The 26,583-nt window shown below is 34.3% G+C and overlaps 4 protein-coding genes across 6 annotated transcripts; 2 read left to right on the forward strand and 2 right to left on the reverse strand.

The window, feature by feature from the left end:
• The first annotated feature begins 970 nt into the window (after positions 1-970).
• RhoGAP68F (Rho GTPase activating protein at 68F) lies at positions 971-7,354 on the forward strand. The gene is made up of 8 exons (XM_008192899.3): positions 971-1,255; positions 1,307-1,429; positions 1,476-1,764; positions 1,818-2,135; positions 5,883-6,052; positions 6,098-6,295; positions 6,341-6,447; positions 6,495-7,354. Exons 1-8 carry the CDS (start codon positions 1,213-1,215, stop codon positions 6,663-6,665), a joined length of 1,419 nt encoding a protein of 472 aa, XP_008191121.1. The 5' UTR covers positions 971-1,212; the 3' UTR covers positions 6,666-7,354.
• On the reverse strand, positions 7,266-8,057 carry LOC103312393 (adenosine 5'-monophosphoramidase HINT3). The gene is made up of 4 exons (XM_008192900.3): positions 7,923-8,057; positions 7,685-7,865; positions 7,442-7,635; positions 7,266-7,390 (listed from the first exon to the last, which is right to left on the reverse strand). Exons 1-4 carry the CDS (start codon positions 8,016-8,018, stop codon positions 7,349-7,351), a joined length of 513 nt encoding a protein of 170 aa, XP_008191122.1. The 5' UTR covers positions 8,019-8,057; the 3' UTR covers positions 7,266-7,348.
• On the forward strand, positions 8,015-12,958 carry Bulli (bulli). Its single transcript, XM_015978123.2, has 7 exons — positions 8,015-8,154; positions 8,206-8,683; positions 8,758-8,987; positions 11,693-11,849; positions 11,900-12,069; positions 12,122-12,791; positions 12,843-12,958. Exons 1-7 carry the CDS (start codon positions 8,056-8,058, stop codon positions 12,896-12,898), a joined length of 1,860 nt encoding a protein of 619 aa, XP_015833609.1. The 5' UTR covers positions 8,015-8,055; the 3' UTR covers positions 12,899-12,958.
• On the reverse strand, positions 12,907-26,564 carry Vps8 (Vacuolar protein sorting 8). 3 transcript variants are annotated; one of them, XM_008192901.3, is made up of 8 exons: positions 26,424-26,564; positions 26,216-26,308; positions 25,974-26,165; positions 25,723-25,919; positions 22,344-22,662; positions 21,577-22,298; positions 16,773-18,496; positions 12,907-13,329 (listed from the first exon to the last, which is right to left on the reverse strand). In XM_008192901.3, exons 2-8 carry the CDS (start codon positions 26,279-26,281, stop codon positions 13,037-13,039), a joined length of 3,513 nt encoding a protein of 1,170 aa, XP_008191123.1. In that variant the 5' UTR covers positions 26,282-26,308; positions 26,424-26,564; the 3' UTR covers positions 12,907-13,036. The 3 variants fall into 3 exon arrangements, with proteins under 3 accessions (XP_008191123.1, XP_008191125.1, XP_064215950.1); XM_008192903.3 differs by having other exon boundaries at positions 26,376-26,529; XM_064359880.1 differs by lacking the exons at positions 12,907-13,329; positions 26,424-26,564 and adding an exon at positions 14,131-14,177 and having other exon boundaries at positions 26,216-26,412.
• Positions 26,565-26,583: the final 19 nt, after the last annotated feature.

Consider the following 26,583-nt stretch of genomic DNA (forward strand, 5'->3'; position numbering starts at 1 on the left):
AGTAAATTTAATTCTCTACAAATTTCTTCATAACACTTTTCTTGTATCTTTTTTTCTCAGTCTGTTAAGAGTACAAAGCTGAACATTTCTGCATTTTTTCCAAGTAATTAGTGAATTAATTGTATTTAAATTAGTTTTTTTTGTTTTGTCTCCTAAGTTATAGTCCTCCGTAATGTAAATAAAAATTCTACTGAAGTGCGATTTGGAAAAAGATCCGATAATTGTTATTTATTAATTTATTATACAGGTTATTCAAAAGTACTGAGCAATCTCTCGGGTTCCATTGTTCCTAGTTCCTTTAACAAAAAATTGTTTGAGCATTTTTTGATCAGATATACAGGGTGAGTTAATAGTGGGTTAGTTCTGACATGCCCTACGATGCAACCAAAAGTACTAATATATTAAAAACAAGTTGTTTAAAAAAATCTGACTTCATGTTTGTGCTTAACTGAAAGTTTTTCATCAGTACCACCATACAAGACTTTGTCCGACATTTTTTAATCATCCTGTAGGTACAAAATGAAAAAGTTTCAAAGGCGGTTTTACTCCCGGACTAAAACGCTTGAAAAAATAATAGTAAATTGCATAATCGTCGTGTATACAATACAACATTTTATTTCATCCTCCAATATGTCGATTGAATTACTGTTTTTTCAACAGATTTTAAACTCAACAATTAACACAAAATATCAGAAACAGTTGTGAACCATATTTCATAGACGATAAAATTTCATTTCACCATAAAGAAAACATTAGAAAAAATTGTATTTTATCATTTACGGTGAAATAAATTGCTTTTTTTCAGTGAAATGTATTTTCAGTACTAAATTTTCTACCAAATTGAATATAACTCAGAATTCTAAATTTGGGACTAATTTTATCATATGAAATATCTGTCGTTATCTTTTTGCCACTGCAAATTTTAGCTCTTATGATACGTGGTAACTTTCAAATAATTGGCGTTTGTTGGATTCAGCGCGCAGGTTATGTTGATTGTCAAATTGTCGGAAGACGTCAAAAAAGTAATTTATCGTAATTTACATGTTTACTTACTAACATTTACGTTTTTACAATTGGGAGTCGCTTCCCCAACTTCTAGTCTTTTTTTGTGTTTTTATTTTGTGTAATTCGGTGTTTGTTTTTTTACCGGGAAAGTGGGTGTGCTAATAAAAACGAAAATTTCCTTTTGAAATGACTTAATTTGCATTTAAGATGAATACCAACAACAAGCTCAGTCCAACGCGAAACTTTTCAGGTGCGTAAAACATCAAAAGATAAGTTTGAGGCCACTTGAGGCGCATTTTAGGTAATCTCGCAGATAACAATGAGGAGCCCTACCCAAGCCTATCCGATTACCACGACTACGAACCTAATCTCGAATTCGACGATAGCGAGTTGCATCAGAGCCCTGATATTGTTGTCCAAACAGGTGAGGTTTTGCAATAAACAAACATTCGTGTCTGACTCAGCTGCAGCCGAGTTGATTCAAATGGAATCAAACGGCATTAACTCGCCCATTCCCGACTTCACCGACGACAACTTTGAGGACGAGTTGGCCGACCCCAGCGAGGAGAACTTGGACAGCTTAGTGTACTCCCCTTCCTACCCCGAAGTCGACGACTCCCCCACACGTAAGTTTTCCGAAATTGATAAACATAAAATCGTGGATGTGAAAGGAGACGATTCCGCGGGGAGAAAAATCATCGTTGTGTACGCCCATAGGCTGCCGCCCATCGCCGAGATCAATCACAGTCTATTTTTAAAGTAATTGCATTAACGGCCTACAGCGCGTCATATTTACAATTGTGCAATTTCAGTTATCTTACCCACACTTTAGATCAGTATGTGGAACAGGATTATAGCTTAGTGTACTTCCATTATGGCCTCTCAAGCAAGAATAAACCCTCCCTCAGGTGGCTTGTGCAAGCCTATAAGGCTTTCGATAGGAAATATAAAAAGAATTTGAAAGCTTTGTACTTAGTCCATCCAACTGGCTTCCTAAAGTTCGTCTCGCAAATCTTCAGACCCTTAATTAGCGCCAAATTTGGGAAGAAAATCAATTATATAAACACTTTGAAAGAGTTGAATGAGCACATATCGCTGGAAAAGTTGGACATTCCGGAGGAAGTGATTGAGTAATTATTCTTAAATTTGTGGAGGACTGAAACTAGGAGGCGAAACGGCATTCAGAATTACAATTGAGTGGCGCGTTTAGGCTGTCTCAGTTTTTTCTAACGGTTCATCTTTGTTGAGCCAATTAGGACGCGAAATGAAGTACAAAGCAACTCGATTTTCTGAACCCAAAAATTTTATCTTGATTCCAAATTGTTTTAAATTAATTTAAATTCAATTAGTTTGTTAATTGTTTCGAAAAAAGGCAAATTCTTAATAAGCTGAGAAAAAGTAGCGACTTTCACACCACAAACATAAGAAAAAAAATAGAACTTGCGCTCCGTGTTTTTCAGAACGCTGCGAATACGGTGAAAGTTGTAGGTAATAAAATTTTCAAAAAAGCCAGAGACCATATCCTCATCTTTAACAGTTAACGCCCCCAAAGACTCTCGACACCACTCAAACGAATTGGTTTCATTTTTATCAGTAGTTAAAGTTGAACTATACTTAGAACGTCCGAAGAGGAGCTGTTCAAGCAAGCGCGTGAACGCAAAATTTGAAATTGGATTTTTAAGAAAAGTAATAAACAAAATACTTTCTTTACAATTGTATGTTGTTCCTAAATTCAGTCACTACCTCACAGGTGAATTTGTATCTCATTTTAAGTATTTGTAACAGAGTTTAAACGCGTTAAAAAGACGATTTAATTTTTTGTTCTGTTAAAAAAATGTAAGTTCAAATTGCTTGAACAAAATATGGTGACTTTCTGAGGACCTTAACAACAATGTACAGCCTGCTCAAAAACTGGCGCACCAACTCAATGGTGTGTGATAGAGAACTGGTTACATATAAAGGTAAAAATAGTAAAAAAAATTCTTTGTATTAAAGTTATTGATAAATAATGAATTTTAGATAAATGATATGTGGCAACGTTGTCTAACAGTCGTGATCGCAATAGAATTTGATCAACAATAAAAATAAATTATTTTTCAAAAGGTTTCCTAGGAAATAATTCCCAGTGTTGGCACATCTACACATTGTGATTTTTTTGATGAATTTTATTTTTTTTTAAATTAGAAAACCGCTGAAGTCTGATAGAAAATTTAAAAATAATCATTCATCGTTTTGTTAGGGAACGATTACCTACTGTGAAACATAAAAACATTGAAAAATAATGAAAATTAAAGAAATTAATACAATAAGTTTGTAGCTCCAGATTTTTTAAAATATGACTAAGGATTTTTTCAACTTTTTTACCGTAATCTGCACTTGCTTCTCAATAACGTACCACTAAGTTGGTGCGCCAGTTTTTGAGCACCCTGTACATAAATTTGAAAAAAATTGAAAATAAAATGAAAAAAAAACATTTTTAAGCCGTTTTGGTTTTTTATTAAAAAAAGGGTACTATGTTTATTGGTAATTTTTTATATAGGTCTTATATATGACGTACTTGTAATACTATATTTTTTTATGCCATTTGAACTGTAGGTTTTTCCATAAAAGCATTAAGGTTATTACACTGTTTACCCTGTTATGACTTGGTTATAAATATATAAATCGAGATAAGAACTGATCTGTGAAGTAATAAGTGAATATAGGAACATCATCCAATTGTAAAAAAAACGATTTTTTATATTATTTTTATTAAAAATTGAGTTTCAAATTAGTGCATGCGCACGGCCGCCTGAACGGTGAGCCCAGTTTAGTTGAACCTTAAATGACAGGGGAACAGTTTAAGGCTAAAGGGGAAGTCGTTTTAGTGTGTTTCTAAATCGACAGATGGCGCGGAATTTATTTTTCTATTATTTTCATATCCATTTACGTATGCGAAAATGAAAAAATGCCTTGTACATAGAATATTAATTACATTTGTGTCTGCGAAATATTTTTTTATTTTTTCATTTATTTTTGTTGTAAAAATTCGATAACGAAAAAGTTTTCAAGATGCGAATTTTGTAAAATTTTTTTGATATTCGCCCTGCTGCCTTGTTCTTTTGATGCTCTCATAAAGGGGCTGTGAGAAAGGCACTCTGTGGAAGCAGTATACAGGGTGTATCAGAAATACGTGTTTTAATTTAAACAGTTAACAGAGCTCAACGAAAAAAACATCTTTTTTGTTTCTAATTTTTTAATAAAAAATTCGGAAATTTACTTAAAATTTGGAAAAAATAAGATACTGAAATGTGTACTTGCCTATGGGTACAAAATTAAAAGAGCCGAACTATTTTGGTTGTGATAGAAACGGACAATTTGAACAATTTTTTACGTTTTATTACGTGTTAAAATTAACACACGTATTTCTGATTCACACTGTATTAGCTATTGTAAGATGTTTTCTGTAGTACTATAGGAACAAATATGGAACTAACACCAGTTAAATCTCATCTTTGAATAACCGCTAAAAAATATTTTTTTTCTGAGTTTTACTACAAAACGATAAAGAAATGTGTTATCAAAAACATTAAACAAAAATGTCGGTTGTTTAAGAAAATTAGGGGTACTCAATAACCAATGACGTCATACATATTGTTATGGCATAACATCGAAAACGAAAAATAAAATCATCCTATTCGAGAATTTTTTGAGAAATGACCCATAACAAAAATATGAATTTTGTCAGTACACTTTGTTCTTTTCTTTTTTTGTATGTGAATGTTTTCAAAATATTTCTAAAATTTCTTCTAATTAAAATTATTTAAATTATTATTTCCGTGTCATTCTACAACAAACAATGCTTAAATGTTTAGTGCAAAAATTAAATTAAATATGAATTAAATAATCGAATAAACTTAACTGTGGGGTTAGCAACAATATTAAGTTTGCGCATAACTTTTTTTGTGTTTATACTGTACGTTGTTGGAACCTTTTACTCTTAGCAATATGTTAATCCAACCAATACGAAATTGAGTAATAAGAAGCTTATAACGTAACTGGTTTCTAATGCTTGTGATGCGTAGTCACTATCGTCTTTAAGTATTTTTTGCCCAAAATATAATTAAAGAATCGCTTTTTTTAGGATAAATTACATTAGCTATTATTTTTTTAAAGAGCATGAATAATTTATAACAGCTAATTTTAAGACAAAATGGGACGCTGGTGCTTTTATAGTTTTGAAACAGCTAATACTTGACTGTGGGCGACTCTCGGCGGAAAAATTGTTCTATTCAAGTGTAATTATAATTTATCTAGTGTCTTGTCATATTCTATTATTATCATCTCAGTGCATCCGATTCTTTCCCTACACGTTTTTGTTTTATTTTTTTTTAATAAAAAACGTATGCAGAAAAAAACATTGCAATAGTCCTTGTAGGGCTATACGTCAAATATTTATCAAGAAAAACCGCATTCGGTTGCAGTGTTCCAAATTGTTAACAAAATTTTTTTTTTACTTCTATTGGCACAATTTTTTTTTGGGGCACACTTGGTTTAACTCTGTCACCCTCTTTAACCTTAAAGCAATTTAATCCTAAACAATTGAAGATAGAGAAATGGTCTAGGGGACTTTTTTAAATTTTATCCCTTAAACTTTTTTGAATCTTTAACCATATTCACAGCGTTTTGAAAAATATGTGGCGAAAGTATCTCTTACTGTACTTGTAATTATTTGTTTGTGTTTTGCCTACCATTAATTAATATACCTATTTTTTATTTGGTTGCTTTCCTAAAACTCAGACAGACTAGAAACAAAGAGGATGCGTGTGATTTATACACCGTGTCACCTCCTAATATTTAAGTCCGTCATAATTATTTACTCAATCAACGATTTGTAGACACGATAGGAAACTTGGGGGTAGTGTAACTCCAACAACTGACGCCAGTTTCCAACCTGCGTCACCTTTGCAACAATTTGGGGTGACCCTCCAATTCATTAAAGACAATTACAATGTAGTTATACCACCAGTTGTCAAACAATGTGTTGAATATTTGGATCAACCTGATGGTAACAACTAACCTAACGAAAATAAATCATCCAACGTAATTTTAGCCCTAGAGACTGAAGGTATATTTAGGAGATCTGCAAATACTCTAAAAATAAGACAGTTGAAAGAAGCCGCAAATCAAGGCGAAACTCTCACTTTTGCGGACGCTCACGAGGCTGCAGTTTTGCTTAAAACGTTTCTCCGCGAGTTGAAAGAACCCTTACTGACTTACGAACTGTACGACGAAATAATCCAGTTTCAAAGTATTTTTCATTAATGGCTTAACTTGTTTTAAACGAGTGTTTCAGCTTGGGAAAAAGACCAACAACTGCGACAAGTTTCTATCCTAGTCATGGAAAAGCTACCAGTTGATAACTATCAAATTTTGAAATACATTATTAGCTTCCTTTCAAGGGTAAATTGTTTCGCATGGAGGTGAACCGATTTTTACGTTTTTTGTAGGTGATGGAAAGGGCCGACTTGAATAAAATGAATGCACAAAACTTAGCTGTGGTATTCGGCCCAAATCTAGTGTGGTCTGAGATCGAATCGATGTCACTGGTGGCCATAGGCCCCATAAACATGTTCACCCAGTTTTTGTTGCAACACTGTAACGCGATATTTATGATTTAAAATGCTTTAAGGAGTCGATTCTGTGATTGTTATTGCATTTTTTTCAGTACAAAATTCGTTTTACATTCTAGATCGCGACCACTTACGACAGGGTTTCTGTGTCAAGATTAATTTGAGCCATAATCGTGTTTTACTTAAATTGTTATCATCTCATATTAATTAATAATGTTGATCATAAAATAGTTTGCCTGGATATATCATGTTAGACGAAAGATGTAAGAGATTTAAAGTACCAGTTTGTGTTGCTTATTACGACAAACATAAGACTTATAGAAGTAGTTATGTAACTGTAAGAGCAGTAACAAATGTAGTAATTTTGTAAATTATATATACCGGTGCATATCCTTTATTGAGGAAGAGTTAAATATTTTGTACACTTGTATTTGTTGAGAATTAAGTTGCTTTAAAGGGTATGTGCCTGATTTTGTATATTGAACGAAAAAATAGTCAAAATGCCAAAGAACTGTTCCAACCCCTGGGTTCTAAATTAGATTCTACATTTGTTAGTTTCAATTTCTTTATTTAGAAAGGTATCAATAGTTTACAGGTCCAATGTAGAACACTTCAAATGGTTTCTACCTCTTGTATTTATTAACCCACTAACCATTCCATCAGAATTTATTTTATTTTTTATATTATAATGTGTCTTATAACCCTACCAATAAAGTATGATATAAAATGTCTCATAATTTGCTTTTTTCTAATTTCTCCAGGATTTGATCCACCTACAAAATTACACAATTAAAGATAAATAAATGAGTGATTAAATAACGTACAGAAGTAAACCACCAACTATTGGGCTTGAACACAAAACTGCTTATGAAAGACATTTCCGAAACTGGTGATATTATGTGTAAATGCAAATGCGATACTGAATTAAACGGTGGTAAATGAAAACCTAGTCTTGTATCATCTAGATTACCTCCTTTGTCAGCTAAAACCTGTTTACTTTTGGCTATTAAATCATTAACTGAAAAAAAAATAGTACATAAAAAATAATCTCTAATTTAGCCAATTACTTAATGGAATTTGATTTTTGGAGAGACTATTTACATTAGGGATGTGTTCTTTTGGCACAGCTAAAAAATGGTGCTTGGAGGCCGGTTTAATATCCTTGAAAATAATCATTTTGTCATCCTGATGGAAGATTTCAGCAGGGGCATCACCTGAGATAATTTTGCAAAAAATACAGTTTGACATCTGCAAATTACATAACTTATCAATGGTCCAGCACTAAGTGGATAAATTCGAACTTGCCTTTGTAATACTTCTAAAAGTTTTCGCTCCACGGAACGAATTTGTAAAAATCCTGCTGACAGGTGATTTATTGACAATTGTTATGACAGCTGTCATTTTAACGTCAATGTGACAGTTGAGGTTAGAATTGAAAATGTCAAGTGATTTTTATTTGGAATTGTCTGAGAACCCGGTCCGTTTTGAGGCCGTCAACCAGCTCACAAATGTCTTCTTCGACGACTCGAACAAACACGTAACTATCCCGAGATAGATTCTTGTATTTTTGGTGACAGCCCCCTTGAAGGTGTTCGCGGTGCGCTCGGGTGGCGTTATGGGAGTGGTGGTCAAAGGCCCAACAGAGTCCGACAAACCGCTCAATTTTCGAATGGAAGACCACGGCCCCGTCCTATCAATAAAATTCTCCCTTGATCAGAAGGTTCTGGCAGTTCAGCGCTCAAACACGTCGGTTGAGTTTATGAATTTTAACGGAGCGACACTCGATTCAGAGTACTCCCAAAGCTGCAAGAAGAATTCGAACATTTTGGGGTTCGTTTGGTCGCAAAATAATGAAGTTGCGTTCATGACCGACCACGGAATTGAACTCTACATGATCATCCCGGAAAAAAAGTCACTCAAATACCTTAAAACCACCTCGGCGACTGTTCAGTGGTTCGTCTGGTGCTCCTTAAACAAAATCGCGCTTCTGGCATCGGCTCATGGGTCGCAGCTGCAGCCTGTGCTTTTTAAACCGGGGTCAATAAGCAAACTGCCTAAAGTTGAAAGTAAGTTTTTACGCTTGCGCGAGAGACTTATCTTGGGGTCACGATAATTTTTTTTTCAAATGTTTTGTTTTAAGCCGAACCTGGCCGTATGGCTTTAGAACGAGACGTAACTTTGTCCACTCTGTACGACATTCCCGCTGTTTTAATTCTGAGACATCAGAGTGGCCCCCAGAGTGCTGAGGTCCATGTACACACCTTAAGTGGCCCGGGACAAGCCGCCGTTAAAACACATGTCTTGAAATTGGGGCTTTCTGGGAGATTTGCGATTAATATCGTTGATGATTTGATTCTGGTCCATCATCAGGTAAATACAGTAAAACTCTGCTTATCCGCACCAATTCTGATTTTTTTTCTTATTTTTATATTTGTTGTTTTTCATTATTTTAAACTTTAATGCTCTTCATCATTTTTTGTTAATTGGTTATTAATTAATAATACAATATGCAATAATTAATCAGGTGAGTTTAATAGTAATGCATGCAAATATTTTTATATGGGTTATTAAAAAAAATACAATCACCCCTTATAAAATAGGTCGAAAACAAAAGGATAAGCATTTTGTCTGTAATAATTATCAATAGCTTTTTTACATTATATTTTATTTTTTTTATATTTACCTACCAGAAAGCTAAAGGACTATTCTGTGTGGTAGTTCGTGCAAGAACAAAGGTCCTTGCAGCCTGTTCGGTGCCACATTAGAAGTATCTAAGTCATAATCCGTTGAGTTCTGCTCAATGGAAATATTTTCAAGATGGCAGCACTTCCGGTTATACCGGAAGTCGCTCTCAACTTTTTTATTTTAAATGAAACGCTGTTTTTCACTGCAGTTGAATTATTTAAAGGGAATTTTTACTGTTTTTCCCTATACTTAATTTTACCGTTTTCGAAATATTTAAGATTTTTTGAAAATTTTTGGATTTGCACCACTCACTTAAAAAATTGGTAACTCTCTTAGTTTCAGAGATTTCGAAATCATATTTGGAGAATTAAAAGAGAAGGCCCATATCCAGTGTGTCCAAAATTGCGAAAGAAGTTAATAAACTGTAAAATTTTATGGTTAAGTTTTGACAATTTCAAATACCCACAACTTAATTTTTTCAAATAAAATGTCCCAATTTTTATTTTAGTAACAAAATTTCTGTACACTGTAAACAAAAATGTCGGTTGCCGTTTAAAAAAATAACAAAATGACGTCTTAACTCAAAAACCAATGACGTTACAGATGTTACAAAGATGTCAAAATGTATTTTTTAAATACAAAAATAACGACTTGTTCAAAGATTTTTGTGCAAAGTGACCTACTACAAAAATATGAATTTTATACGTTGCTTTAATTTCCCTATAATTATTACACAATAAGAATTAAGATAAGCATTTTTTCTGCACTATAATTATTCATCTTAATAAGTTAATTAACATGACTTAATTGAGTCAAATGACCGACTTTTTACTCGTCAGTATTTTCGTATTGCACTACGTATTTTGGTTTAGGGTTTGTCAAATTGTCACCCAACTCTTGCTTAAGGAATAAATAAATTTCATTTTATTTTTCATTTTTGAAATTGATTAATTTCAAATTTGAAAATGCAATTTGGGGAAAAGATCCATCAGTATCAATGCATTTTTTTTAATTAAGTTTAATTTAAACTCTCTTCTGGAAAGTAATGTTAAATGTTACAAGCTTTTCATTAATTACAATAATTAATAACCTTAGGTAGAACTGATGGGGTGGTGAGTTGGTGCCGTACTCTCTAATTTATTTGTTCCTTATAATCGGTAGCATCAAAATTAATCGTTGTAAATTCTTGAACATTTTTAGTATGTGTATGTTCGGGCCAATAAGTAATAACTACTAATAACCCTGCTATTACGTGTGTAAGTTACGCAAAAAGATGATTTTGGTATAAGATGAGGAATAACGAGCAGTAAAATTGTTGACTACAGATTACTTTCATCTTAGTAAATTCAACCAATTATGCATTTAGTAAAAACCATAGGTATGAAAACAATATAGAGGGCAGAATATGTCATCCATTTTTTTATTGCTTTTGCATAGAGAATTAATTTAAAACAAATCATTATCTTCTTATTTTAAAATTAAAATTATAATTTCGTTAAAAAGAAAAAATATCAAATTATTCTTTACCTACTTTATGCGATAAAGTTCATTTTTGCTAAATTAAGGCGGTTCAAAGAACCCTTAATTGCAATCAAATTTTAATTCGCAACTAATTTGACTTTTGTTAGAGTAAATGATAAATGGATTAATGTAATGTTGAATTAGATTTTAATTCGTTTTCTGTAAACCCACTGTAATTCACAAATTTAATATCATTCATGACAATAATCAAATTTCACCATTCCAAGGAATGTTTATGAATTACGACATTTGTGACCCAGAAGTTTTATTGTTGTGGTTTGAGTTCCTGCTCCTCGCTAACCGGCCCGGTTTGTAGAGGTGACATTGTTTAGGATCGTGAATGTACCCTATACGAATCACTATTCCAAAAATCAGTTTTTTAGTGTTTGTAGTACATGTTGTTGTCCAAATAGCAAATTTCCCATTTCGCAATTTAATTTCACAAAGACAGCACCGATAGCACAGTTTGTTTCTCTTTATAAAAAATTACAATGAACTTAAGAATTTAAACTCGTAAATCACAACTTTGTAAAAAATGTTATACGAAACAGTAAAAGTTTCTAGTATAATTAGTTTAATTGTACTAATCTATCAAGCACAACTAGAAGTCAAGACAAAATGCATTTTTAATTTCTATTTTTTTTACTTGAGTTTGAAAGTTTATCAATCACAATGAAAAGGAAAACCCTACTCTAATTATAAATTAAAATGATCGCATGGTACTTTTGTCACCCAAGAAAATTTCGCAAGTACACCACCACAGTTAGCTCACCCTATATTTTTATCAAAATTTATCGCATGTAGTATGTACCAAATCGCTCCGAGTTATCTGCAGTTTTAAAAACATTGAATGTTCCTTCCGATCATAGGCGTCACGAAGCTCGCAAATATTCGACACCGCTTTACCCGGAGAAAGCGACGGTACAGTAAGGTACCACACGACAGTGGCGCCAGCTAGGTCATTTAAACCAGCTCAAATAACTCTGCCTGGATTGGTTGAACCTCAATCACACCTTTGCGAACTATGTGAGTTCAGCCAGCTGTTTTTTTATTTGACATTGTGTTATCAATTTAAGATTCTCCAAACTGGGTTGTTTTCCAACCGAATATTGTAATTGATGCAAAACTGGGGTGTTTGTGGCACATTAACTTGTGCTTAGCTGAGCTGTGTAGCTCAATCACTGACTTAGCCACTTGTACACAACTAGCGCTGAAGCGGACAAACGGCAAACCAATATTACTCAAAGTACGTTTCCTGTCTTACAATCTAAATTTAATCCAATTTTAAACATTTTTAGCTGCTTCTTGAAGCTATAAGACAACCTAAACCGCCTTTAGACAAATTGCAAGAATCCTTCAACCACATAAACAATGTCTATCGAGAGTGCCTGGAGGCGGAGCTGCAGTCACACACTGCCTCCCCTCCAGGGGCCCCCTCCCTGAAACCGCCCCCTCTGTCAAGGGTCCAAATCGACCAAATGGACATGTACAACGAAATTTTCCAAAAATTAGAAGCCGACAAAGATCTAGGCAAGCTCGAGTGGACTTTGATTAGTTACATGACGTCGCTTTTCGAACAAGGCATTCCAGCACAGCACAATCTGAACGAATTGCTGATTACAACGCTCGTGAAGCGAAAAAAATTCACAGCTTTGCAACAATTGCTCCAGTATGGGGTGGTTTCGGATTCCAAACCCTTGGCTTGCTTGCTCTTATCACTGGGTAATTTGCACCCAGCGGCGTCTCAGTTGGCGCTCGATATGTTGGCAAGACTGAACGCCATTGAGGAGATACAGGAGATTCTCTTGAGTGAGGGGCAGGTCTTGTCGGCCCTTAAACTGGGGCAAGAAAATGCCAACCCAAGGAAATTTCTCCAAGCGGCCCAAAATACAGGCGATGACGGGATGTTTCATAGCGTTTTGTATTATTTTAAAAATACGTCGCAGTTCGCGGGGGCTTTTAGCAAAGGTTGGTCATTATTTTATACGTTTGAGTTAATTTTTATTTGTATTTTTGTAGATGAAAGACTGAACCAATTCGTACAGCAGTACAACTCAACGTTTTTAGAGAAATAACTAATAAATAACATGTATATATTTTATTTGTACAAATAATAAAAATATAAATATCACAAATTTATACATAATTGCAGGTAGTAGTAAAAGAAATTTTCTAATGACGGAAAGTGTTAATATCCTAAGTAAGACTAGTACTTAAAAGTGGCCTTCTAGATCAGGCCTTGCGTGTGTCTTTGTTTCGACAGTATACTTTTTTACCGGCTGAGTGGCCGGAACTTGGCTCGCCTGCATTCGGCACTGTGGGCATGCCGTGTCATTTTCGATCACTTTGAGACACGTGACGTGAAAACAGTGCCCACAGCCCCATACTGCAATTGATTGTTCACCGCCCAACTCCTGACGAAAGACCAGCGGTTTCTGGCACAATTTGCAGCCAACATTAGTCACGGAAATCCCCCGACTGTTCGAACATAACGATTTCGCCAACTCTATAAAAAAAATTATTTCGGTCCAAACATTACCGAGGACTATAAATTGGGAGACGAAACGAGACACAGGTTACGATTTTCCTGTACCAAAAAATATAATACCGTGGATTATTGCACTGATCAAGTAATTATCATGCTTTCCACTAACTGTGCCACATCAGTGGCGTACGGTTTATCTCCAAAATAACTTGAAAAAATTCTTTGTAAAACGGTTATTCTAAGATTTTTTTTACTATTTTTCCCAGCATGTACTCATTCGATACTACCATGGGTAGAATTTTGTCGGTCTATTTAAGAATTTAAGATTAGTTGAAATATTTTTATAATAAAATTAGTATTGAATTTAATTCCTCGCACTTTTTTATCTTCAACCATATTAAATGTAATAAAAGTAGTAATGTTTTTATTATTGTTTTTGATAGTGTTTGCACTATCTTTATGTCTGGGTAGGTATGTACTAAGTTTTGAAATTAAAACTACTTTTCCATTGCAATTCTTGCTGATGAAACAAATAATTTCTATTAAGTTCTTTGATCAGTAATCTCCCGCTTAGCACTATACTTTCCGATATTTCTTTATTTTTTCTGCTAAGAAAGAGCTTTTATTGTTCGAAGAATTATTTTATCGAATTTAACTTGACTTGATAAATTAGTTCATTTAAAAAGATAAGTCAAGGTAAAACAATATAAATTAATTTAAAAAATTCATGTCAGAAATTTGAAGCAGATTAATATTAAATTTGACAATTTGAAAAACAAAGCCAGAAAATTAGCTGCGGGGAAAATACATACTTACGGGGCACAGAGAAGAACCATTTTAAAGCACAGATTCAGATTCCGCGATTGAAGCTGTTTAAAAATAAAAAAAATACAGAAAAAAGGAGATTATACAGCCTGTATCAGAACTCACTCCCCACCGGAAATGTGCGTATAGTTTGAGCAATTCTGAAACTAAAGTTCCTTCACAAAAAAATTCTAACTCTGTGTTTGGGAGATAAGAACGTTTGAAAATAACCATTCACAAAAGGCCTTGCTCTAGAGGACTAGGGGAACAAAACACGTTGCTAGGAAAACAAAAAATAGGTAGAAGCGACAATAAAAGTGGGCCCTTGAATTAATTTTCATTCCTTACTAACGCATCTACTGTATGCACTACACCTAGGAGAAAGCTTCTGGGATTGGTCACTTTTGAGACCTCTGTATTTCGCAAACAAAGAATAAAAGACCTACTTTTTTTGCATTTTTGCCATCTCTGTTGCTGTTACCAATAGCACCTTTCCGGTGGGGAGTGGGTTTTGATACACCGTGTAGAGGAAGAACTAAAAATAAAAATTTAGTGCCACTTTACAGAAAAATTAAAAAAACAGTTAAACGAAGCTTCTGGAATTGGAAATAAAAATTAAAGAAGAAATGTTAGAGAATAATAATTAATATTTTTTTATCACCTCGAAGAGTGCTCACTAATTAATGTTTTATTAACATTAGGATTTGAGTTTTCTTTAAAAAATATTCGTTCTCTAAATCATCCGCTTCATTAATACCTTCTATCCATTGTATTTTTTGCAATTTTATATTTGAAGAAAATATAATATGTAAACCAAGTGTATTTTTCTTCATCGTCGTAACAACCACATCTTATTGACAGAATGAAACCAGTTTTTTAAATGAAATGCGAGGGTAGATTAGTTTGATTGTATCACAATATTCGTGTATTTCAAAAAAAAAATAGTAATAAAGGGTAATATCGATCCATAACCAAAATTTTGCTGTTGTTACAGACGGTGAGGGGTTCCCAACTTCCAACTTCTCCTTTGCTTTTTCGCATGTGACGAATGCGGCCATTTCAATAATTGTAAAAATTCTACGTCATTAATATTCGCGAAAAAAACTACAAATGAAATTTAAAAAAAAATCGAATACATGTACTCGTACTAGTTACGCAGAAAATTGTAAGCAATTAGGTATCAATTTGCGTTCCGCGTTATACAGCGTGTCTTACCTAATACTTTCAAGCGTAATATCTGTTATTTGTCAACGGATTGTTATGAAATTTAGAATGCACATGTTTTAGGAGGTGGTTTTTCAATTAGGAGCAAAAAATTACCAAGTTAAAAAAAACGCTTTTTTATTTAAAATTAAACCAAATTACCATTGGATCATTAAACCCCCAATAATAGATAGCCACACAAAAAATTAAAGAAATCGCTTGGCTGATCCAAGGAAAAAATTAGATTTTTTTGTTAAAATTTTGAGCCAAATTTTGAAACAATTATGAAGCATTGCTAAGCAACATTTTGTGCATTACTGAAAAAACTGTCAACAGTCAGCGCGCTGTTAGAAACACTTCTAATACAAATGAATTTGGTGAAATTATTTAAAAAAACAACAGTGGCAGAAATTTCGGTGTTGATGAAAAAGGAAACAATATTCGCTTATGGAAAGTGTCCTTGTTATTCAAATTAAACTTTCATAAAATTTAAACTTCAAAAAATCGGGAATAATTTGAAGAAGGAAGCGTCCCTGAACTAAATCTAGTGAGGACGAAACACGTCACTGGAAACGAAGAAATATCTGTGGCTGTAATTCAAGCTTTTGAAGAGAATCCAACCAGAAATATATATTTCCCAACATCTGAACGTTCAAGTGTCTAGAATTTTTTAGTTGTTATTCAGTTTTTTAGTCCTTTTTGCAAGAATTAAAGCATACAGTACAACAAGTAAATCAAAAATATTGTTTACTAACTTTGTAATGAGAAATGAGGAATGTCACTTGTGTGACATGTTTGTGCGAGTAGGACGAGTGACCAAAATTCAGTGATAGTTCATCTGTTTCATAGAGATCTTTGCTTTTGCATCTGTATCCATATTTTTTTCTTTTTTCTTGCAAAACAAACGTCTTTCAAGGATGGGGCATGTAAAAATCACGTTTTTAAGACTTGAGTTGTTGCATTAATTGGATTTTAATCTATACTTCTGAAATATTTGCATTTTAAACAAAAAAATCAGTTGACACATATCTAAGATATCAGGCTCGAAAGTCTTAGGTGAAACACCCTCTATGTATTTAACGGTTTAAGTATAAATTAATTTTCCAATTCTTAAACACCGGTCAACCGGAGTGTCGTTAAACGCTTTTGGGGCCTAAACGGTTGAAAGCCCAGATGAATTTTTTTAGGAACTCTACAACTTTCTTTTCAAAATTTTTTTTCTTTCTTTAACTCGCAGCGTTTTGAAAAATATGGGGTAAGACTACGAAATTTATTAAAATACAGTTTACGGTTCAATTTTTGTAATACGAGTACTTTAACCTCTTAGTACTGAAAATGTAAAGGTCTACCTATCTGTAATTTTCTGTTTGTCTGGAGCTCACAATTACACCACTTCTTTTTTATTTGTACGTCGTTTCACTCGTTTCGTATCCTAATCTATAGTAATCCGTACTTACCATGATGCAAATCCCTACTGAGTAGCTTCAAAGTCGTGCTAAACATCTGCACATCATGGACATAATCAATCAACATCCCTTGCAACAAAACCTTAACATCCCCGAAACTCGCATTGGACACCAAATTCAAAAGCTGCGCCGGGAGCACATGCGGGGCCGCCGCGTGCAATAACTGCCTCAAAGACATGGTTCTAGTGCTCTTGTTGTGTTGCAACAACGCCAGCCAGAGTTTTTGGGCCCCGTCTGAATCCAAATGCTCGGCCCCACGTATACACAAATTAACAGCTTCGTCGACCATATCGTGTTGCAGTAACAGTTGCAAGGCGTCCGTCCACTCGCCCCCTTGCTCCAGGAGGAGGGCTGTGGCCGCATGCACTTCGTGTTTCTTCGTGATGGCTAGAGCTTTGTCGATTCGACACGAACTGAGCTGCACATAACTGCACACTTCTTGCGGATTTTTCAAACATAAGAGCTCTAGATATTTCTCGGCGAGTTCCGAAGGTAGCTTGATGTCACTTGACACTACCCCCTTCAGAAACGCGTATTGTAAATCGGGGGCTGAATCAACAATCTCGCTTAATTGTACTATAAGTTCAGGGAAATGTTCGACAACCACTTCACTGGTTTTCTTGCTATCGGTCGCGACTAAATCACGGAAATTGACAACGAATTGTTCCTCAACGCTACGTTCTGCATCCGTTATGTAATTCAGAATGTAGTTGAAAACGTCCGATTTGCGCACAGGGTCTCTCAAATAACAAACAAGGATATTGGAATAGTCGTTCAATACTTCGTACAAGTGTTCAGCCACGCGGTAACACTTCGACTCAAGCGCTAAGTGAAGCAAATCCTTGTTTGACAAAAACTTCAATTTCCCGGCGTTAAGTAAATCCAACCAGGCTTGCTCCCGCTCACTATGATCCCGCAAACTTAACGGCTGATCAACAAAATCCGTTAACGACTTGATAACTGTATCCAACATCGCTTCATCAATGTTCAAATTGTTTGACGTCACCAACCGAACGATAAAACACGCTAAATTAATAATCTGACTTGCGGAAAATTCTGGCGGTATCACGATTTTTGTGAGTATTTGTACGAGTCTTTGTCGCTGCAAAAGCCCCATTTCGCCCGAAAATTCGGCTTCGGTGAACGCCAAGCCCACCACGTTCAAACACTCGCGAGTATTGTATTTGAGCAGCGCCCTCAGGTAGGGATAAGAGGGCTCATTCTCTGACCCTTTCATCGAGTGAACTGTCTCCAAACAGCGCAGGACTTCGTGTTTGGCCCTCGGGACGTCCTTCTCAGGGATATGCCCGCTAGGGTAGCCCAGGCCAGCTAGGCATGACGATACGTAAACTAAAATTGTGTTTCCCAGTCGGTGGTTGTCCGGAGTAAGTTCGGCCAGGAACTCGGTCAAAGGGCTCGCGTAATCCCCGATTGTTTTAGTCGTTATGTGAATCCACGCGTCGTAAAGCTTGCGTTTCTTGCAAATGCTTAACGCCTGGTGGAGGTCTAGACAAGTGATGTCGAGCGATAAGAGAACGTTTTCTAATACTTTGGCGTCTTTTTTCTCTAAATAATCCACTAAAGTTTGAGCCACTTGCGGGCTCATGCTTGTTAGTAAACCGTTGTTTATGTGATCGGTTAGAAGAGTATAGTACCAGTCTTGATTGCTTTGGTCACTTGACACGGCTTCCAGAAGTTCGTTGCAAAGGATATCACTTGAAAGAATTGTTTAGTCTGCGGTCCGCTAACTCATAACGCTATTTCCTGGATCAATGAAGGAAGATTTGCAATAAAAATCGCTGCTGACGGCTTACCACGACCAACTACAGGGTGTTTCAAGTTTTAGTGCCAATGAAAGAAGAAATGCAAGAAATTGTCCAAGAGAAAAAACTTATATCGCAAACAATTAGAGTTTCTAACTGGCTTCAATTTGTTGCGCTAACCCAAATTTTCTTAGTATGAGCGTGAAATGCAAGAAACAACATTACATTTTTGAGAATCAATCAAAGACACGAGCTTTGTTTTCTCAAAGGTGACTAAAATAAAAAATTTGTCTTATCGGTTTTATTTATTTTTTATTTTTTTTATTTGTGCAAAACGCCTTGAGTTTTTTAGTACTTCAGTGTCGGAATTCATACTTAAAAAATAGGAGGAATTTTATTATAAGAAAACGATTGCAATAATTTGAAAACAAAAAAAAATTAGTGTAGTTTTTTGCATTTCACAGCCATACCATGAAAATTTGGGATAACATTAAAGCATCAAATTGAGGCGTGTTGGAAATTTTATCGTTTAAAATATAATTTTTTTCTTTGGGCAACCGGAAGTATTTTTTTTCATTTATTTTAGTTCATTGGAACTAAAACTTAGCGTACCCGGCGCCTCCACCATATTTCACAGAGTGATATTAAGAACACATGTGTGGGTTTTATATAAAAAAAAATGGTTATTTAATATAAAAAATTATATTTTGAAAAAACGTTTCGATTACGATGTCCTTTCATAAGTGTAACGATTTTTTTGTCTTTTGTCGAGCGTGGTAGTTTTAACAGTGTGTGATATAACATGTGTTCTTTGGGGAAATTAGCCGCCCCACGGATGTAAGTATCATTTTACAATCTCTTCTTACTCTAATCAATTATAAGTAAACGACTTTTTTACAAATAACTCCTTAATCTCACCCTGTGACAATATTTTGACTCGTATGTGCGGTAAAAGCATTATCTAATTTACAATTAATAAATCTTGCTTACTGGAACTGTCGGCAGTGAAAGATGTCTAACAGAACAAAGTCAAATATTCTGAAGGTATATTTGTTTCCTAATGGCAAGAATATATGGCGCTCCTCTAAAATAAATAAGTGCTTTAACGGTATCTAAACAATCCAAATCGAATATAAACAGTACAAAATTTTCTGTTATAATCTGTCTGCCTCTAAACCGAAATTAATGTCACTCGGTGATAATAAACCCAGCTTATAGCAAAGACTCGGATCTAACGCACAAAATTAAACTCTCGTTTTTAACGTCTAGTATTTAGACACAAAAGCGGTTGTTCATACGTGCAGTGTTATTACGTTCTAGAAAACAATAGTAAACCATTTCCGATATTGCAGCAAGACAAGCACATGGAGCCATAAAGTATTCAGAAATTTTTAAATTTGATCTCAAAATAATAGTTATTTATCCACAGCCAGTCTATGCTACTAGGAGCAATATTATGTCTAATGATACAGTTGGATGCAATAAAAATGGAAAATGTCATAGCATGAAAATGTCAGATTTTTATATTTTTCTCAACATTTTTTTTAAAGGTTAAGTTAGAACTGGCACCTTTACTGACTCACCTCAAAAAACATATATCAAAGAGTGTCTTTTCGTTCTCTGACATGCAAAGTTTCATAATAATCGGATAAAGCTGTAGTTTTAATATTTTTTGAGGTGGATCAGTAAAATACTATTGTTATTTGTAGAGGGGTACGTATTCGTTGTTAAAATTATATTTTTTAATTATCTGAGATCTGTACCAAAGAAGTTTAACAACAGAGACAAAAAGAAGAAAAGGGACAGGCCAAAAAAAAAGAAATTATTTCGTGGAATTATCATCGGAAGAAAACAAAAAAACAAAGGTAGAAGAAGTAAGTAATCAAGTAATAATTGAGGAATTAAAAAACAGGTCTCTGTAGATAGAAGAAAACAAAAAGACAAAAAGAAATGAATTGATAGGATTTAAACAGGATGACTTTAAGAATGCTGTTGGAGATGAGAACAAAGTGGAGAAGAGACACTGATTAACAATTATTACAAAAATAATAGACCAAATATTATGAAGAGGGAGATTTCCAAAGGAAAGCAGAAATAAGCTAAATACATAAAAAAGCTAAAAGGAAAGACATGAAGAACTAAAGAAGAGTGAATTTGTTGGAATACGACCAAAAACAATGCAATTGATAAAAGAACTTAAAGGAAGAGCTGGAGTTTTACTGGATGAACTAGCGGTATTTTAAGTGATGAATGCGAATGATAGTAAAATCACTTCAAAATAAATATCCTAACTAAAATGTAAATTATTAAAAAAATTCATTTTGACAACCTTTTGTTTTCTTACTTAACTAGTAGCCGAAAGAACAGATTTCAGTGTGTGTGGTATTAAAACATATTTTTTCACTTCATTGAATTAAAAATTTTAATTTTAAAAATTCATGTTGAGATAGAAATACAAATACAATAATATGTTAAAATCTTCAACTGGGAACACTTCAGAATGTAAGAAGCATTTTTGAATTGATCTAGTTTACCTTAAACAAACTATTAGAAGAAACTACAGCCATCGGCAGATGATACTTTTACCGTACAAGCGAAGGCAATCTGCCTAACACCCTAAAATTTCGAAATGACACAAATATAAATGACACAACTATGTAATCGATTAATTTTTGTGATTAAAGTTAAGACTGTAGTGTTCAATTCTAATATTATAATATTCAATTTATGCAACTGTTTCATTAAATGTTTAGAAGAATGTTAACACCATTCACCAGAGGCGCCAAGGTCTTGAAAAGCGAATAGTTAGCGAGCTTACTTCAATGTGGCGCCATCTATTTTTTTCTAAAATTCTTCTCTTGTAACTTAGGAACCAATTTAATTAGTGGCTTTTTGTTTAAAAAATTTAAACAATGACAGCACATAACTGAATTGTTGTCCTCTTGGAAATAAAAAAAGACATGGAATGCGACTTAATTGAAGAAAAACCTCCTTCACTGATCAAGGAAACTGATACATTCATGCAAACTTACGTTTTATTCAACTTGACGCAACAATTTACCGCCGCCGTTAAGCTGTCCTTATCCACCGTGTTTTGGTTGAGATTTTCCAAATACTTTTTTAGAAGACTTGAGGTGAAAATTTCCCGATTCATTCCCTCTTCAGCGGCCAAATTGAGCGCCTCAGCCCACCTCCCCTGCTCACTGAGATACAAAAGTCGTTCCGGCCACGTCCTTAATTTAATTAAATGCACAGCTTTTGTACCCAAAACTAGTAATTGATCCCCTCGACTAGATAAACTGTTGTAACAGGCCCTCTCCCCTGCCAGTGCAAACGCCTCACTGACGCCCCCTCCCACAGCCAGGGCTTTAAAATGCGCCGAACTATACACCAGTCCAGCACTGGCCAACTCCAAAACTTCCAACTCGCGCTGCGTCCGCACCTCCACCAGCCTCAAATTCTCACTGGTGTCAAGTAACGCCAAGTGGCGCGTCCCCAACCAATGCATGGCAGTCAGAGTATAGTTCAGCTGAACGTTGCGCAAGGGGAGAAGCCTCAGTCGATTGTTATTCGTACTATGGAATACAACTCGGGTGTAGTTCAGTTCGTTGCAGCGCCCCCATGCGAGCACGGGCTGAAACGTTCGTCCCACCGACACCAACTGCCACGAAATCAACGGCAGAGAGGTTGAAACTCTCGGTAGCGGCTGACTGAACAGGACTTTCAGCCGGGGCCGAATTGATATCACTATGACCTGGAATCATACTTGTACATTTCTGAGGACAGTTTTGGTTTGTACCTTGGATAATGTAGCCATGGCAACAAGGATATGGTGGCTTAAAAAATGAATATCGTGGCCTTGGACCAACGGTTCAAAGACACAAACTTCGCCACGAGCGCCCGAAAAAAGACACTTTGAGTCCCAACTGCGTACTCCTAAACGGCGATTAAACGAAAGGGAAAAAACGCAACCTGAAGAGTCGCCACAAAGCGCCAAATTATTCAAAAAGGTGAATCGCAAGTGCAAGACGGCGGTCTGGGGGGCATGGGCGTCGGGTAATTTTCTAATTATGTCGCCACTGGTTGCGTCCACCATTGAAATAAAGCCCCGTTCATATCTAGAATTTTTTTAGTTAGAATTAAAACATTTAAAGAAGTGTCTTTAGGGATAAAGAAGTCTAGGGATATATAAAACTTAGGACATAAAACGGCCAACCAATAAAACGTCCCCGTAATCGATAGTTCCGTTAATGTCGCCAGAGGCGCACTAGTTCCATTACCGTCAGTTTTCAGATTTATAAAAATAGTTGTAATTAAATAACGGTTAGCACAAGGCGAATGAAAAATACAGACATATAGAGCATTCAATTCTCAATAGTAAGAAATAAACATAAAATGCACAAATTATAATTTTAAACCAAATTTACAAAATTTCAAATTTTTCAAAACGCTGCGAAAACGGTTTCAGATGCAAGAAAAATATTAGGAAGAAAGTTGTAGAGAATTAAATTTCCTACAAAAAAGTGTGCGAGACCACATCTCTATCTTCAACCGTTTAGGCCCCAAAGACGTTCAAAAACGCTGTAGTGGGGGATTCGTTTCATTTTTCCTGTGGTCGAGTATAGAAAGAAGATAGATATGGAATATAGTATATAGAAATATGGTGTTGCAATTTTTTTATATAAAATTAAATTTCCTTCAATTTTACTCCTTTCTCTTTTTTTGTATTTTCAACCATATTCGCACCGTTGACAAAAATACAGCGTGTTAGGGCATAGACAAATCGATTAAGCAAAATTTATGTAAATCAAAATGCATAGCTTCCCCAAAAAATCGTTCCGAAGTTAATGTCCCAAATTTTGAGAACCGCTGAACTAGCATTATAAAAATTAGCGTAAATTCTAATATTAATGACAGAACAGCAGAAGTAAATTAATTTCTTGGACCATTACGTTATTCTTTATTTCAATTTGTGTTTTATTATTAAATTTTACGAAAAAAAAATTCTTTTTGTCAGGACCAGGATTCGAACTTCCCACACAAATGAACATGTTAGCCACAATTTTGAAAAATTCTCAAAACGCCCATGCGCCACCATCTCCATTTTGTTTAATAAAAAAATTAAGCGCTAATAAGCTACCATAAGCCACACAGTGGCTCCCAACAGATGGATTAACAAAAATTTCTGAATAAACTTTTTAAAAAATGACATAAGGGTTTTTAACTCGTCTGATCGTGAAAAAGTCAAATACGAAATATTTCTAAGCCATTCCCTAACACCCTGTATAACGTGAAACACAAATTGATAGTTACTGAGAAGTTTTTTGCATAACTAGATGTACTCTTGTACTCAATTGTATAAAATAATAATCCAAAACTTTCCGTCTGAGTCAGCCAGTAATAATAAAAAAGTGCTTAATAAATCTCTATTTCATAAAACTAATTTTAATTTTTTAGTTTAGTTCGAAGTAAAAAAAAATATTTGAAAGTTTGGTACTAAACAAAAAATTACCGAGATACAAGAATAATTAACAGAAATTATTAAGACAATACTTTGGTTTCCTCTGCAAGAACTACATAAAATGGAAAAATTATAATTTTAAATTAAGAACAATACATAGTCATACATAAAATAATGCGCACACTATTATAAAAAATTACTATTAGTATAATTATCAATTTGCACACCATTACTGTTATTGTGTTATTGTGGTAGGCACTCTAAAACTGAAGTATCCCAAGAATAATAGTTTTACTACATATTTATAATAAAAAACATAACAGTTTTCATAAAAAACAACAAAATTATTACAAATCTTTATCTAATATCTTGGAAGGTTTATAAAGCTTTTTAGTGTTGGAGATTTTAATAATTATATGCGTTATTTAACTTTTTTTATTTTTAGAAATTTTTTGGAATGTAGAGGGGGCTTGTGTTTCAATGATTACCCAAAATTAAATTTATTTGTTCAAATACTTAGACTGATGAGCAGCGCGTACTCCCTTATAAAGCAACCCAAAACAATAATGTGGAAAATTCCAAAATTTTCTCATGTCTTATCATAGCCGACAAAATTACATGTAGTAATTCTAATGAGAACTGAGAAAAACTTCAGAAAAAAATAGATATAACTATGAAAAATTGAATATGGTTTGAAGAAAACAAGCTTGATTAAATGATTATTATATCATTATGATAATGTTAACACTTATAACAAAATTGAAAAATCATCGAATTTTATAAATTATATGTCAAAGAGCATATGGCACAAAAATGTCATCGTTTTACCAAAGACCTTAAATGTACTGGTAGCCTTCAAAATCAAGAAATATCACACAATCTTGCAGATATTAATATCTGTTTTATTGGTTGTAAATTCCATACCGAAAGTCTTATTCAAATAATAATTAGATTTTTTAACCCGAATGTATTTTCAATGCAAAATTTTAAATAAACTTAACACACAAGACAATGAAAAAACTAAAAACTAATGAAGGAATCTAAATTTTAGATTTAATAAAAATACAATTTTTAAATGTAATTTATTTTGTTAACATTTAACTTTTTGTGTTTCTTTTGAAGTCAAATTGGAGAGCTCAATAATAATAATAATAAACTACAAATACGAGTAAGTAGAATTGTATGGCATTCGAGAAAAAGTTACAACTAAAATGTAGATAAGAGTACGAGTAAATGTATGTAGTTATGCACAAAAATTCTAAGCAATTATCATCAATTTGTGATCGCGTTATATTTTTGTAAACGAAATGAATCCGTCGCTTGAGTTTAAACGGTTTAGGATTTAAAATTTAAATTTAATTCTCTACAACTTTCTTCCAACACTTTTCTTGTACCTGTAACTGTATTCGCAGATTTTTGAAAAATATAAGACGAAGTGCAAATTTTTAAATTTTTTCACGTATTCCTCGCAAAAATTCTAGCCGCTAGTTTTTCTCAGTGTATTAAGAATGCAAAGCTTAATATTTCTGTAGTTTTTTCTAATTAATGAATTGGTCAAATTAAATTAAAACGATTTGGCACCGAGACAGTACAACGCATTTTTACTCTGCCGTACTATTTTTTTGGGCACAGAAAATCGTGAGATTTTGTATCTCATTTCGTCTCCTAAGTTTAACCAAAGCCAGTGTTCAATGTGTTCTAGAAAGTAAGTAATTACCCTATAAGTAGTCTTGTAGAGTCTAAATTAAAGGCTAAAGCTGACACAGCCCCTTGATCACTGGAGTTGGTGTCATAACAACACCAACAAAGATTCTGTTCTGAATCAAAATTTAACACATATCCGTGAGAAGTCCCTATTGCTACATACTTCAGACTATTTGTTATTACGGTTGGTAAGCCGGCACCAACGCGTTCCTGCAATTTTATAATTAAATAAAAATTACACCTTTCTCAAAAACTGATTCATACCCCGGCGGAAGCGACTTGTGTAGAGACCCCTTGCAAAATCCTATGACACAACATAGACCGAAATTTTGATGTGAGACTTTGAAAGGAGTGTAGTGAGGCACTGTCACTCCCTTCCTCTGATTCCATGTCCCAGAGGACACTCTCCAGCGAGGGAGCGGCCACCGATGGAATATCAAATTCCAAATCATTTAGCTAAAACGAGTCAATATTTTTAAAGGGACACATGGGGTTAGACCACAAACCTCTCTGATGTCAAGCAAGGAATCGTCCGAATCTTCCACAAGCACTTCTTCACTCTCTGACCCCATTATTAATTTTTGGAAAAAATCTACAAACTGAAGGCAAATTTAATTGAATGAATGCGAAAAATCATGTTAATTGGGGGTGTAACATTCTATTTACATTGAAGTCTTCCTGCAATGCAAACAAATTGCAGAGGTGCCAACCTACTTGAACTTTTAATTCGGACAAAATACCACAATTAACGTGGTTCGCCGCACGAGTGCACCGTCGGCGTTTTATTGAAGCTAATTAAACTGCAATTACGCAAACTGTGTCACTTTTTCTGTTAAAATATCCACAAACGCGGCGTTCTATTTGGGGTTTTAGG

Source organism: Tribolium castaneum, chromosome 1 (genome assembly GCF_031307605.1).
Source record: "Tribolium castaneum strain GA2 chromosome 1, icTriCast1.1, whole genome shotgun sequence".
NCBI classification, from domain to species: domain Eukaryota; kingdom Metazoa; phylum Arthropoda; class Insecta; order Coleoptera; family Tenebrionidae; genus Tribolium; species Tribolium castaneum.

Bases quoted from the DNA above. Each gene is read 5' to 3' on its own strand.
- Vps8 (XM_008192901.3), bottom strand. From the start codon at position 26,281: ATGGGGTCAGAGAGTGAAGAAGTGCTTGTGGAAGATTCGGACGATTCC. The intron at 25,920-25,973 runs GTATGAATCAGT...ATAAAATTGCAG, and splicing joins CACAAGTCGCTTCCGCCGGG to GAACGCGTTGGTGCCGGCTT. The intron at 22,663-25,722 runs GTAATTACTTAC...AAAAAATTCTAG, and splicing joins TCTACAAGACTACTTATAGG to ATATGAACGGGGCTTTATTT.
- Bulli (XM_015978123.2), top strand. From the start codon at position 8,056: ATGTCAAGTGATTTTTATTTGGAATTGTCTGAGAACCCGGTCCGTTTT. The intron at 8,684-8,757 runs GTAAGTTTTTAC...TTTTGTTTTAAG, and splicing joins CAAACTGCCTAAAGTTGAAA to CCGAACCTGGCCGTATGGCT. The intron at 12,792-12,842 runs GTTGGTCATTAT...GTATTTTTGTAG, and splicing joins CGCGGGGGCTTTTAGCAAAG to ATGAAAGACTGAACCAATTC.
- RhoGAP68F (XM_008192899.3), top strand. From the start codon at position 1,213: ATGAATACCAACAACAAGCTCAGTCCAACGCGAAACTTTTCAG. The intron at 1,256-1,306 runs GTGCGTAAAACA...GGCGCATTTTAG, and splicing joins TCCAACGCGAAACTTTTCAG to GTAATCTCGCAGATAACAAT. The intron at 6,448-6,494 runs GTAAATTGTTTC...CGTTTTTTGTAG, and splicing joins TTATTAGCTTCCTTTCAAGG to GTGATGGAAAGGGCCGACTT.
- LOC103312393 (XM_008192900.3), bottom strand. From the start codon at position 8,018: ATGACAGCTGTCATAACAATTGTCAATAAATCACCTGTCAGCAGGATT. The intron at 7,636-7,684 runs GTAATTGGCTAA...TTTTTTTTTCAG, and splicing joins CAAAAATCAAATTCCATTAA to TTAATGATTTAATAGCCAAA. The intron at 7,391-7,441 runs GTACGTTATTTA...GTAATTTTGTAG, and splicing joins ATAGTTGGTGGTTTACTTCT to GTGGATCAAATCCTGGAGAA.